Raw genomic sequence first — 13,397 nt, 5'->3', positions numbered from 1 at the left:
AGCCTCAAAATAATTTTGTATAATAGCGACCGAACATTTCACGGTTGCTCTCAGCATAACATAGCGACGGGAAGATATTCGGTCGCAAAAGTTAAGTCCAGGTCGGTCTGTAATTCCATCGCTAAAGTGCTTTCGAATTTATGTATGCATCGCGACCGATGTAGACGAGGAATTTAGTCGCGAATACGATCGCTGGGCAAGTTAGCTACGAACGATAAGTTCTATCGCAAATGCTGTCGCAATTAGTTACCAAATTGGTATGGTCGCTATTTTGGTCACTAACAGCGACTGAATAGTTGCGGTCGCTAATTTGGGTCCCTAAACGGTATTTTTTTAGTAGTGTTTCATGAATTTTATCATCAAAGTTTTTTTTTTTTTAATTTGGTCACTCAAATTTTTTTTGCACCTTTTACCATCATGTTGATAACAAAACAATGTTGTTTAGCAAAAACCGATAATTAGGATGTTCACATCGCGATTTGGTTCAAGTTTTAGACAAAAAAAATCCAAATCAAACATAAAATAAATGTGGTTCTTGTGTGTGTCTATATATATAGAGAGAGGGAGAGAACTTCTCCAAATTTTTGGAGAACTTCTTGGAATCTGGCCTTTGATATTAATTTAGTGTTATGTATTTTATATGTATATATCATTTGAGTTTCACCGTGTTTTATATTTTTACATAAATAAAATTATATGATGTATATCACTTTTTCATATGACTTTTCTAAAATAAGTTTGGTCTAATATTGTAGAATGTTCAATATATTAATAAGTTTTGTAAATTGTGTATTAAGAATTTTTTAATGTAATTAAATTTAAAAGTTAAAAAAGTATATAAATTTTAATAAAATAATATTTTAGTAAAATTCACAACAATCAAATCAAATCAAACTTTAAAATATTGGTTTGGTTTAAGTTTTATTTTAAATAAATATCAAATCAAACTAAACTGTATTTGTTTTTTAAGTTTGGTTTGGATAATTTTTTGATGAAAAATCAAATCAAAGCTAGCTGCCAAAACCCCTAAGTTTAAAGGAGTGGAACATCCTAGAGTCCTATAGAGACACAACTAGATGTGGTTTAATTTGGTTTGATTTAAATATAACATCAAATCTAAAGAAAACCAAATTAATCTTTCACGTCTTCTTTTATTTTTTTAATCTATTATCATAATTTAGAATCTATTAACCAAACACACATAATTATTATATGTGTTATATTATTTTAAATAAATTTACTTTTTTTTTGTTAAATTTTGCTTAACATAATTTCGTTGAAAACTATCTTTTTTTTTTTTTACTTTTATTTAGCATTACTATAAAATGAAATATTTACCAACTATTTTTGTAAGCTAATAATAAATTATGCATCACTTGATATTTAACCCTATTACTACATTCTTTTTAATATATGAAATTAAAATATGCATATTAATTACAAAGTATAAAAGGAAATGTCATAAATTATTTAATACTTATTATTAATAATCACAACAAAAATCACATATTACAAAGTTATAATAGAAAAAAATGCTTTATAAATCACATACTATAATCATAAAAGGTTAAATAATACTAACTATTAATGCTAAACATCTATTAAATAAAATCAATATAATTTTAATATGTGATTTAGTTCAATTTGTATAAAAAAATCTATTAAATAAAAAATAAGTATGTGTAATATAATTTTCATTGTTCTTCTTTATACACATACTTATTTTTACATATACTTATTTTTTATAAAGGAAAAAAGAAGATATGTAAACATACAACATCACTCATTAACATATATGTTTTTATAATTCTTTATAATGTAAATTTTTATAATATTTATTAAATAAAAATAAATATATTTAATATTTAGGGGCAATACATTTAAGAGGTTTTAATATTGTTCATTATAAGTAAACCATTTAGAAAGAGTATGAAATGGAATATGGTACTGTTTAATTAATTCGTGTGATTATTTTCAATTCATAAATTTTTGTAATATTTATAATACCAAAAATATTCTTCTTATGAGTGACAAAAAATAAATAAAAATGAGTTTCGTAATAGTGACAACAAATTCCTTCAGTCAATTATCTACTTTTATGTATAAGATAATTGAGACACATAAATTCCACTTAGATATTAAAATATAATCTAAACTAGTAAAATAATCACACGAATTAATTAAATTAGTAATAATATACCGACACGTACACAAATGACTACAATATTGTTATTGATAATGATTACCGACGAACTTCTCTTCCAAATTTCACAATGGACATTGGACAGGGATGGCCATTGACTTAGTTATTTATAATTAAGCAAAACGTGGGAAGCTTGTTAATTTATTGGCAAAGTTGTCATAATAATATTTGTTTTAATTTATACTGTATTTCTTTTCAGTGTCACTTTCGAGATATGAAACAGCCTTGCATTGAAGGTCCATGAGTTACACACTAGACTTCCATTTAATTGTTAATCTGATTAGTACCTACAATATGCACGGAGTTGATAGTATAAAACAAAAACTATTTTATTATAAATTGAAAAGTTCATATTTGTATTTTTATTGAGGGAGTCATTATATTTTTTTCACGTTTCAATAAATTTAACAATTGATTGATGAATATATTTTAAATTATTTTCATATTTTTAAAATATTTAAGCAAGTATTTATATCACATAATAAGTTGTAAATAAATTCATTCAATAGTATATCTTAGAATACCCTTTTCATAATGAAGAAAAACACTATCTATACTTCATTTCCAATTGTAATACAATCCTTCCAAAAGCCAAAGAGTGTATATATGTTACAAGTGCAGCAGAGTTTTTACCGGCCGACAGTGATAATTAAAGGCTCTAATTATAATTATTCTTAAAACTAATAACAACAACAAGTAGGAAATATAACTAAATTTTGTATGTCATGATGAGTGTACGATTAACTAATTTGTACTTTCTTATAATACAATCCTTAGCTTTTTGTACACGGCGAAGACTTCTCATGCATATTTCATATTAGTGGGAGAGAGCATCTTCTTGTGTTCAAACTTATTTCCTTATCGCATGACAACAGACTTAAAAGGATACTTGTGTTAATTATAAGAAGTATTATTGTGACACAAAGCTTATTTCCTTATCGCATCTTCTTTATTGTTATTGACAAATACTCAAGGAATATGATAATTTCGTGTTTTCAGTATTCAACGTTGAAAAATGTTATATAATGATTCTGACATTTTTTCTCAATAAAAGTAACTGAGACATTGGATTGGATTGTCGGTGCTTCTGGAATTGAAATTGAATTTTGGCCATGCTAACAAGAATAGTCCAATTCATGTTCAATGATGAGTAATAGGTGTCTTCTAGCGTGAGAAGTCTTATTAGGCATAGTTGTGAAACCCGAATGATGAAGATAATATGTATCAGTGGTCTAATTGGTGTATTAGTAATTGGTTCATTTTGATCATTAAAAATTCAAAATTATATATATATATATATATATATATATATATATATATTATAAGTATATAATTAACATTATTTGAGTTAGAAAAGTTTATCTATATTTTAAAATTCAAAATAACAATTAATAATAATGAGACATCAAAACAATATTATAAAGATGATTTTTTTTGTTTGTAAAATTGACTAAGTCGGATCGGAATCCGATGACTTAACCGATCAGGTTTGGTTGAATCATCTCAAGTCAATAATAAAATTGACCCGATTAGACCACTAAATCTCGATTAAACCGATCTGACGGGCCTGAACAAACCGAATTTTATAACTATGTTATTAGGTTTGCACGATGCGAAAGTATTTTCGTCTGTCGGATTCATTTGTCCTTCTACACTAGGGATAGATTCTCTTCACATGTATCACACTGTATTTCAATCTATCTTTATTTTAATTAATTTGACATAGCAGGTGGACTCGTGGAGCTAAGCTATAGTCACAACAAACTCACATGCCTCACCCACGCATAGAACTATAGGAGCCATGGGCTAAATAGTCGCGGGCGTCCACAGTTCTCATTTCTTCTTCCTAAAGCTTTTAGTAAAAAAAATTACTTTACTGGTATGATGTTTTACAATATTTACTTTGGGCCTGTTGTACATGTGAACATTGAACAATAGGGTGTTGAACATAAATGGGTTTTTCTAGAAATAAAAATAATAGAAGGAAGGTATTTTACTGAAATATGGTGGTATATACATCAATTGCCATTTTATTATGGGTTTGCATTATTTTGACCCTCTTTTTTTTGTGTATCGTTGTATGTCTATATTGATTCAATTAAGTTAATTTTAAAGTATAATCAATTGTTAGACATATGATATGAGAAGTATTTTGAAATACTTCACATTGTAAAAAAATATACGAATAAAGACAAATAATATGAATATATTATATATATTTTGTCATTTTGTTTTGAAAGTAAAACAGAGACCACCGATCATAAGTTAATGACCTAAAAATGAATTAGGAACGATTTTTCTAGGCTTTCACTTTATTTTTTTTTATGATTTTAGCGTATATATTTATTAATAATAGTTAAAAAAATTATAAGTCTAACTTTTATATATATAGAGACGAAGGCTAAGAATTTTTTTTCTTCCTTTATAACTGTGTATATTTTTAACTTTTAATAAATAATAATTTTAAACAATTAAAACTTTATTGAAATTGGCTTAAATGTTTTTATCCCTAATAAATACTCAATTTTTTATATTTACTCCCTAATAAATTTTCATTTTATGTTGAATTCTTAATAAAATAACAATTTTACATTTAATCCTTGATATTTTGTTTGGTTGTTGATAATTAACAAATTTTATTTTAGTCCTTGATAATTATAAATGAAATTTTTTTATCAAAAAATAAAAATAGAATTTACTAATTTACCCGTGACTACAAAAAGTGTCGAAAACAAAAAATAAAATTATTATTTTATTAGAAACCCAATGAAAAAAATTTCAAAGAACAAATGTAAATATCGAATATGTATTAAAGATAAAAACATATTTAAACCTTTAAAATTTATGCCAAAAATAATCTCTATCAAATAATAATTTTGAAACTTTTGCATTGACAATTCATGCCTATTAAGACTCAACATAGAAACGCCCGAAGAAAACCACTAACCTTATATAGTAAAATAATTCATCCAAAAATGAAGAAAAAAAAAAACCACAATCAGTAAGTGGTGGATTTTATGTTTTTCAAATATAAAGCAGGCCTACTAATCAAAGCCTCATCATGATCATCTGTTTGAAAAGTAGCAAAACTTTGGAAAAATGAATAACTTATAAAACCTAAAACACAATAATTACTGGATTGAACCTTTCTACTTTCATATTATGAGTGATAGATAAATTTGTCACTGCTTCTCTCTTGTATACTTCATGGTTGCAAATTGCAATGTTGACCTAAGCAAAAAAAGCTTTGGTAGGGTTGCAATTAGTGGTTCGGGTACCAAAACATGCCTTTTATGCCCTCTGGGTCAGCTTCAAAGCCTAAATTGCGATAAAATTCCACAACTGCATTCATGGTACAAAAAAGCAAATAGTGAGACTCCAAGCAGCCAACCAATACCAAACTACATTCCCAACTTGGATGGAATTAGGCAATCAATATAAGCAGCCAATGCTGTGGCATTTAGTTGGACCAAAAGAAAAGCATTGGTCAAGATGAAGGCAATGATAGTAAAAGAAGAATATTGTTAAGTTACATGGATAAGAATATTCCTAAATGAAGGCTCTATGATTTGGCCCTTAAAATTTATGACACTGCTTTGTATCCACTAAAACCAAACCATAGAAAGCATGACACAAGCCCACAAATAACAAAGCACTTTTGACAGACAGACCAGATTTGACATGTTGTGCGTAATCTCGTAATTAACATCAATGATACTATGCATAAAGGCTGTCAAAACTGTTGTACCGTGACTATCTGCAAACAGAGTTATATTGCCAATGTCCCTTTGCAGAAGAGTTCGAATCAGTTTCTCTATAAGAGCTTTACCAAGACCTTGGCCCTATACAAAGAAAACAACATCAATAAGCAGTACTCCAGCCCGTATAGGCTCTGTTTGGAAGAGCTTATGTACAATTAATTTGGACTCATCTTATAATAAGCACTTGTATATGTTTTGGTAGAGCTTATTAAAATAGCTTATGATATGTCCATAAGCTTATTTCAACTTATTTCAATAAACTCTCAAGAATAGCATATGAAAATAGCATTTTGTTTTTGGAAAAAGGCAAAACATTTTATTAATAAAACATTAGCTTAGCCACAAGGAGTGACCAAACCAAGACCAAATTACAAAACAGATTACACAAACTGACTAATATAGACAGACCCCAACCCAAATTACATGGAATTGAGAAAAACCACCTCTAAAATATACCACATGACAAAAAAAAAGAGTATAAAACCCAAGACGATGTTGTCATACCAAGAAACAACCTACAAGTTCTAGTGTTCATTTTATTCAATAAGACCTTGATTAAATTGTTTATCCAAACAGGCCCTATATGCATGATTTAAGCTTACAATGGAACAGGACAAAAGGAGGTACTCAAGCCCAAAAATGATTTGGCAGGAATGCAGAATGCTTGAATGCATTGCTATATGCATTTTACAATTCATCCAATCAAATCAGAGATTTAAGCATGAAGTAGCTTTGTCATGGCCAATGTTTTTGGGAATTTTGAAGGAGATCAAGTAGAATGGTTCTTAGTGGAGTAATTTAAAATAGATGACACAATGAAAAGGTAGAAAAACAGTTGGAGGGAAGACTTCCAAATGGAAAAAAGAAAATTTCTGTAGAGTTTAGATTAGAACTATTGTTCAGAGTTGATAGGAAAAAAGAGTGATTTAGGTTTCCTTCCTTAACCATCCACCTCTATTTATGCTCCTTTTACCACTCCACTCCATCCATTCAAATATAGCCTAAATTTAAGTTCCTTTATGTCACCATACACTTAACACACTTCCAAGCAGATAATTGAAAATATGTTGTTCCAAGAGCATAAATATTGGCATGGTACACTTTCTTTGTCCATAAACAGACAGCTTAATTTTTACATCACAAGTTCAAATGGACACTGAAAAACAGATGCATCAAGTAACACATGCACCCTACGAAAGAAGCCATGCTGCCAATTCATTTCTAATTCAATCTTTACCATGATTAGTACATTAGACTAAAATATATTATACATGAACTTGAGATTTTGCATATACTTTTGTCGCTAATTTTTTCAGTAACCGGCACCAGAGTTATTGTTCAAATCCATGTTTGGTGACAGAAAATACCTGGTAGCCTGGATCAACTAGGACATCCCAAATTGTGGCATTGAAGGCATGGTCAGACGTAGCACGGGCCATGCCAATTAATCTCTTCTGTTCATTCCCCTCAGTTAAATAACTTCGCCAAGTACACTAAGATGTTCATCAAATAGGTTTAGATAGCAATAAGATAAAGAAAACACTTAACCAGCTAACTAACTAATTTAGACAGAGGAGAGAAAGATGTCATACTATTTTTACCTGACCCATGTGACTTTATTATAGAATGTAGTGAGGCTACTATATAACTATTTTTCAAAGCGGCAGCTAATTTTGACAACGGTCTACGCGGCCACCCTACCTGTCAAATAGATTAACCATTTGTTGGGCCAAAGATGTGCTTGATAAAATAATGAAGTCTCAGCACTCAAGTTTTAGTAGTGATAAAACTTACACACTGGATCTGTAAATTATGATGTTAAAAAATGCACTCACTGAAGGTATATTTAAGGAAATTATACTAAAGGAAACTATTGTCATGAATAATGTACATATGTAAAAATGTCTAGTGTTGACAAACTAAAATAATGATCAAGAAATTGATCAGTCTAGATTAAAAAAATGAAATAAAGATGTTGTAAATAGGAGTGTGAAAGAAAGAAGTTCTTAATGTTGTTTCACAAGTTCCTCTAATACAATTTGAGTGTATGGATTCCTGCAGAAAAGTAACTTCAAAACTAGCATACACCCAATTGCCACCTTGCAATAGAAAATAAAAATATCAACACACAACATAAAGACACATTAGATACGCACCTTGTCACAAAGAGCTTGAAGATCATAAACATCAACATCTCCACCTGAAGAGAATATTATTTGCTCAATTGTACCATCGGGTTCTGTCTTTTCCACAAGGACAAACTCTTGAGACAAAGGCTCTTCATTTTCTTCATCTGTGGAGGGTGGATCAATGACTTGCATTGAGTTATTCTTCATCAACCTAAAAGGGGAAACAAGCCATAAGTCAAGTATATTTTCAAGATAATACACTAATCATCATATGTGCTGCACTATATATAGGCTGTCTTGGCAATCTTGGAGTTCAATACCTGGGAACTCAATACATATATACTAATCAAAGGAAAAATATGTATATGTATAAAATTTGTGAAAACTTTTAGCTCCCAAAGCAACAAAGTACATGTTTGGCAACACTTAATTTTAGAGAAATACTAACTAATGCACCCCAATGCCCAAAAGCTCCTTGCTATGTGAAAGTATGGGCGAGAGTTATTATGCAGCCTTACCTTTGCATATGCAAAGAGGTTGTTTCCGGATTCGAACCCATGACCAACTGGTTACCAAGACAGAACTTTACCACTGTGTCAGGGCTTGCCCTCACTTAATTTTAGAGACATAACAGCTCATTTTTCTAAATCTCTCTCAAGAAGTTGACAAAACTACATGATTATTTCTTCAAAATAAGATGAAGCATATACCCACAAAGTCATATGAAACATATAAGAACCACCTAAGCAAGTTGAAGGAATAAATCGTACGTAATTCTTAAGTTTATACATGAAAAAGTGAAAACACACAACAAAAAAAACAATAAAAAGTTATTTTCACTGCTTTCTATACAAATTTCTTAAAACAAGAAATAAGGTGAAAATAAAATGAAAGAAAAAAACATTTCCTTAAACCAAAACACCATTCCTACACAGTCAAAATATTTTAAAATAAGGCACAAAGTGGCCAATTTCCTGTTAATATGCATAAGATTTGTAACAATACAAGTCCAGTGCCCTTTTTGTGTTTCTTATATTAGCAAAATGGAGAATGGAAATTGAAGGTACCCAGATTTAATTGATTCCCAGAATCCAGCCTTGAGCTGAAAAGACTTGAACTTTCTGGTTGCTGAAACCAACAGAGAAAGCATTACAGCAAATAAATTATGATAAGAAATGAACACAAGGGAAGAAGGCAAGACAGTGAGAGTGTGGCTACCTGTTGTAGCAAAGGAGAAATTAAGATTGGAAGGAACTAACAATTGAGTTTGAGTAGACAGTGGATAATTGGCATGAAATTGAACAACTGAGAACCTGAAACAACATAAACACATGTATAAGTAATAATCAATACTAAAAGTAAGCATAAAAAAAAGAGTGGTACAAGATAGGAGATAAACAAAGATAACTCACGAAGAAGAGATAGCATTGACATTGAAGGTTAGCATTTTGAGAGTGTGAGAGAGATGATGCGTGTCAGTATTGTCCACCAAACACTCAGATAGTTATCAGTTGATGACTGATGATGCATGTATGTAGATGATGATGATGATGGTATGCGTATCTCGGTCCCCAGCCATACTTTGTCGTTCTTCCCTTCTCTTCAATTCTGGATAATTGGTGTTTATACTTTCCTAATTACTAAACGCACTCCCTTTCCTTTTGTGTAGATTTTAGGATAAATACTCAAATTTATCCCTGAAAATGTGAGGTCCAAAAAATTGGTCAGATGAAAAACTCAAATTTAATCTCATAAAAAATGTGAAAAATTAGTCTTGTTAACATTTAATAACAAATTAATCTCTAAACTTTAATATCAAATTAATCCTTGAATATGATGGGAATATGTTGAAAATGATTGGCATGTTTTTGTTGGGTGTGAGCAAGCTAAAGAGGTCTGGCAGGAGGTATCATTGAAGCATAAGGTGGACTGTCTAGCTCTATCAGTGGATGACATGAGAGCCTTCATCTTCGCTGCTCTTCAACAACTCTCGCATCCTAAGATTGAAGTGTTTGTTTTGGAGAAGGTGCAATGATAAGGTCTGGGATGATATAGATAAGCCAATCAACATTTGTTTGCAGCAATCAACCCAGCAAGTTTTCATTTAGAGGCTGAATCTAGAGATCTTCTTGTTACTCTGGATTGGTTATCTTCACGAGACCAGATAAGTGTCACTATAGAGACTGATTGCAAGTAAATCCTTGACATGATGAAGGTCAGAAATTTCCACAACAAACAAAGCAGGAGATATCATAAAAAGCTGCATCCATAAAATATCAAATTTACAAAACTGTAGTGTTTAGTTTGAGCCGACAAGCCAATCAAGTTGCTCATTCCTTGGTTAGGGTATCTAGATCCTTTGCTTGTCAGCATTGTTTTGATCATATTTCTTCTTGTATTGAACATTATATTCTCAGTGATTTAATATAATTATCTTTCCCTCAAAAGAAAAAAGGAGGCAATGTAGGTAACAACATTGAAGTAGAAGTGAAAGTGCCATGTAGAACATAAATGAACTTCATTGACATAAAACTTCTTTCACGTGGTCTATTTTTTAGAAACCACTGCGAGGAAAACTTCAAACCTTTGTACAATTTTCAACCCATGAAAACATAGTTAGAGTCACATAATTGATATAATAATAATTATAGGTTGTTCCAACAAACCTACAAAAAAAGAGAATTAGAAGGAATTAAAAATAGCAGAAGAAGAATATTAATGAGGCAACTTGGTCGTCGTCTTCAAAACCATCATATGTAAACCTCATTATTAGCTTGTTTCATCTCATGACTAATGTTTGGGACCTGAAAACAACTTCACCATGTACCTACTTCAGTTTTCACCCATGATAACTACTAAATAATTGTATTTTGAAAATAAAAAAATTAAACAAATTTGGCTTTAAAAATAATTATTTAGCAGTTATTTGTGCTTGAATGTTAAAGAATTGATGTTTTGATGGATTGCGACTGCAGATATGAAAACTGGAGGCATCAATAGCAAAACATGGACAAATAACAAAGAAAAAAAAGGAAGAAATCAGAAAAGACTCAGCCCAGACTCACGCTTAGTGCGCAGCTCGCGCTAAGCGAGACAGGTGGCACAACTGAGACGTGTAACTGAAAACAGAACGCGCTAAGCGCGCAGTCTGCACTTAGCGCACGATCTAACAGAAGCAGCACGCGCTAAGCGCGCAGCGCGTGCTAAGCGCACGATCTGAACGCGCTAAGCAAGGGGCACTGCGCTGAGCGAGCCTGCGAATGCTCAAAGCCCACTTCAGCAGCTATAAATAGAAGCTCAACCAAGGGGAACGACACACCGAGTCTCAAAGTACTCCTATCTCTACCTTAAACCTGAGAACTCCTCCTCTCTTCTCTCTCTATCATTTGTATCCATTCTTTCTTCCCCCCCCCCCCTCTCATTATAAAGCCCTCATGGCCATGAATGGCTAATCCTCTAATTAGGGTCTGACAGACCTAAAAAGTCAAGTGATATATGGTGTACTTCAGACTTATCAATGCAAAAGAAGTTCTTTCCAAGTTTTTCTATCCTATGATCTTTTCTGATTTTATCTTGCATCTTCATCTTATTATCCTTTTAGGGGTTAGGCACTCGGGAGAGAGTAACACCTAATTGGGATTTAAGGAATTATGCATGTATCAGTTTTAGGGGTTAACCACTCGAAAGAGGGTGATCACTAATGGAACTAAAAGAAAGGATTTCATAAGAATTCATTACTAGACATAGGGTGACATTCCTTATGCCCATGCATTTTCCGCAACATCTAAAATTAACTCTTCATGCATTTTTCTTACTGAATCTTTTCAAAGAAATTTGAGAGATAAGTAATTAAAATAGACTTGTCATCATGAGGAATCAGAGGCAAGTAAATGGATAGATGTAGGTAGGATAGATCTAACTGCATTGATTAAGAAAAATTATGAATTCATACATCTTAGACTATTAAGACATGCTAGGTCTTAACACTTGCATCTCATTGAAATTTCCATTTTATTTTACTTCTTCGTGCTTAATTATAATTCATTGTCATTCTTCTACTCCTTCTTTTATTATTCTTCCCTTATAAATTAAAAGTTATCCAATATAAGTACAACACGAAATTCCTGTGAATTCGACACTTGGACTTTCGAGATTTTATTACTTAGACATTTGGTATACTTGTCAAACGTCTAACAACCCACATAAACAACAACGTGCTGTTTTATATATGGACTAATTTCCAATGCTATGTTATTACCCAATTAACATTAAACGGTTAATTTCAATTGTACTGCGTAATAGAAGAAAAGCTTTTAAGCATATTCTCTCTTTTTCCACATATTTTCTTATGATGAAATAGAGTAACGGAAATGCCTCAATATTTAAATGGATTAAAAATAAATGTCCAATCTTTATTGCAAAAATTTCTTTTTCCATACACTTTCTTCCTAATGGCTTTCTCCTCTAGTTGTCAATAATTCATTAAATTAAAAAGAATCTTTGAAGCTATACTTCTCAAACACCTAGATAACAATAAAAGTGACCCAAAAAATTATAACAATAAAGTGTAATCCGAAAGCATGTCTTGTTTTAGTAAAAAAAAAAACTACAAAAGTATGAACTTCTCAAGACATGCAACATAAAAGAAAAAGGAAATTAAGGAAGGAAAACATATTTTAGGAATGAGAATGTGAATAAAAAGAATGTAAGGCGTTAGATGATTTTCACTTTTCAATAACAGAAAATGTAAAATTTATGCAGAATAATCTCTATCTGCTACACGTGATTCATTCCGTGAATAAAGTGAAATCAGATTCTAAAATCATGTTCAATGCTTTCAGGTTCCACGTGTGGCAAGTGCTCACTAAGAAATATAAGATCACTGGTAATGTTCAGGCTTAAGACACTAATGTAAGGCATATTTCTATACAGTTCATCATAATCCATAACCTACAACATTGTATGAACACTACTTACCAAACATATATGTAAACAGAATCAATAGATATCTCTCCCAATACATACTGCTTAGTAGTTAATAGTTAGGACCATAAGTCATTACCATAATATCTTTGTTGCTGCATACTATTCAGATTCATTCTAAAAACTATCTTGGGAATAAAGAATGAACTACAACAAAAAATTTGGAAAACTAAGCCCCCATTTAGGGTGGTTGCAAGCTTTTGGTTTTCGGGTTTCAAATACAATTTTTAAAATAAAACGCATTCGGCATTGAATTGGTTTTCATCTCAATTTCAAAATAATTTTATATTCATTATTAAAACCAACAAAAAAAATTGGGAA

General features: G+C 30.9%; 1 protein-coding gene across 3 annotated transcripts; it reads right to left on the bottom strand.

Moving 5' to 3' along the window:
• Positions 1-5,062: 5,062 nt before the first annotated feature.
• Positions 5,063-10,423, bottom strand: LOC114396786 (serotonin N-acetyltransferase 1, chloroplastic-like). 3 transcript variants are annotated; one of them, XM_028358951.1, is made up of 8 exons: positions 9,506-10,420; positions 9,353-9,406; positions 9,161-9,221; positions 8,121-8,304; positions 7,566-7,665; positions 7,332-7,432; positions 5,952-6,045; positions 5,063-5,545 (listed from the first exon to the last, which is right to left on the bottom strand). In XM_028358951.1, the coding sequence occupies exons 1-8, from the start codon at positions 9,525-9,527 to the stop codon at positions 5,466-5,468; spliced, it is 696 nt and encodes a 231-aa protein (XP_028214752.1). In that variant the 5' UTR covers positions 9,528-10,420; the 3' UTR covers positions 5,063-5,465. The 3 variants fall into 3 exon arrangements, with proteins under 3 accessions (XP_028214752.1, XP_028214751.1, XP_028214750.1); XM_028358950.1 differs by having other exon boundaries at positions 9,312-9,406; positions 9,506-10,418; XM_028358949.1 differs by having other exon boundaries at positions 9,161-9,406; positions 9,506-10,423.
• Between the last annotated feature and the right edge of the window lie 2,974 nt (positions 10,424-13,397).

Source organism: Glycine soja, chromosome 18 (assembly GCF_004193775.1).
Source record: "Glycine soja cultivar W05 chromosome 18, ASM419377v2, whole genome shotgun sequence".
NCBI lineage: Eukaryota > Viridiplantae > Streptophyta > Magnoliopsida > Fabales > Fabaceae > Glycine > Glycine soja.
This window is presented reverse-complemented; position numbering and strand designations above follow the sequence as displayed.

What these genes read in the sequence shown, in the direction of transcription:
- LOC114396786 (XM_028358949.1), bottom strand. Translation starts at nt 9,540, where the DNA reads ATGCTAACCTTCAATGTCAATGCTATCTCTTCTTC. An exon ending in TTCAAGCTCTTTGTGACAAG is followed by an intron (nt 7,666 to 8,120) that starts GTGCGTATCTAA and finishes TCTATTTGACAG; the next exon opens with GTAGGGTGGCCGCGTAGACC. An exon ending in AATAAAGTCACATGGGTCAG is followed by an intron (nt 7,433 to 7,565) that starts GTAAAAATAGTA and finishes GTTATTTAACTG; the next exon opens with AGGGGAATGAACAGAAGAGA.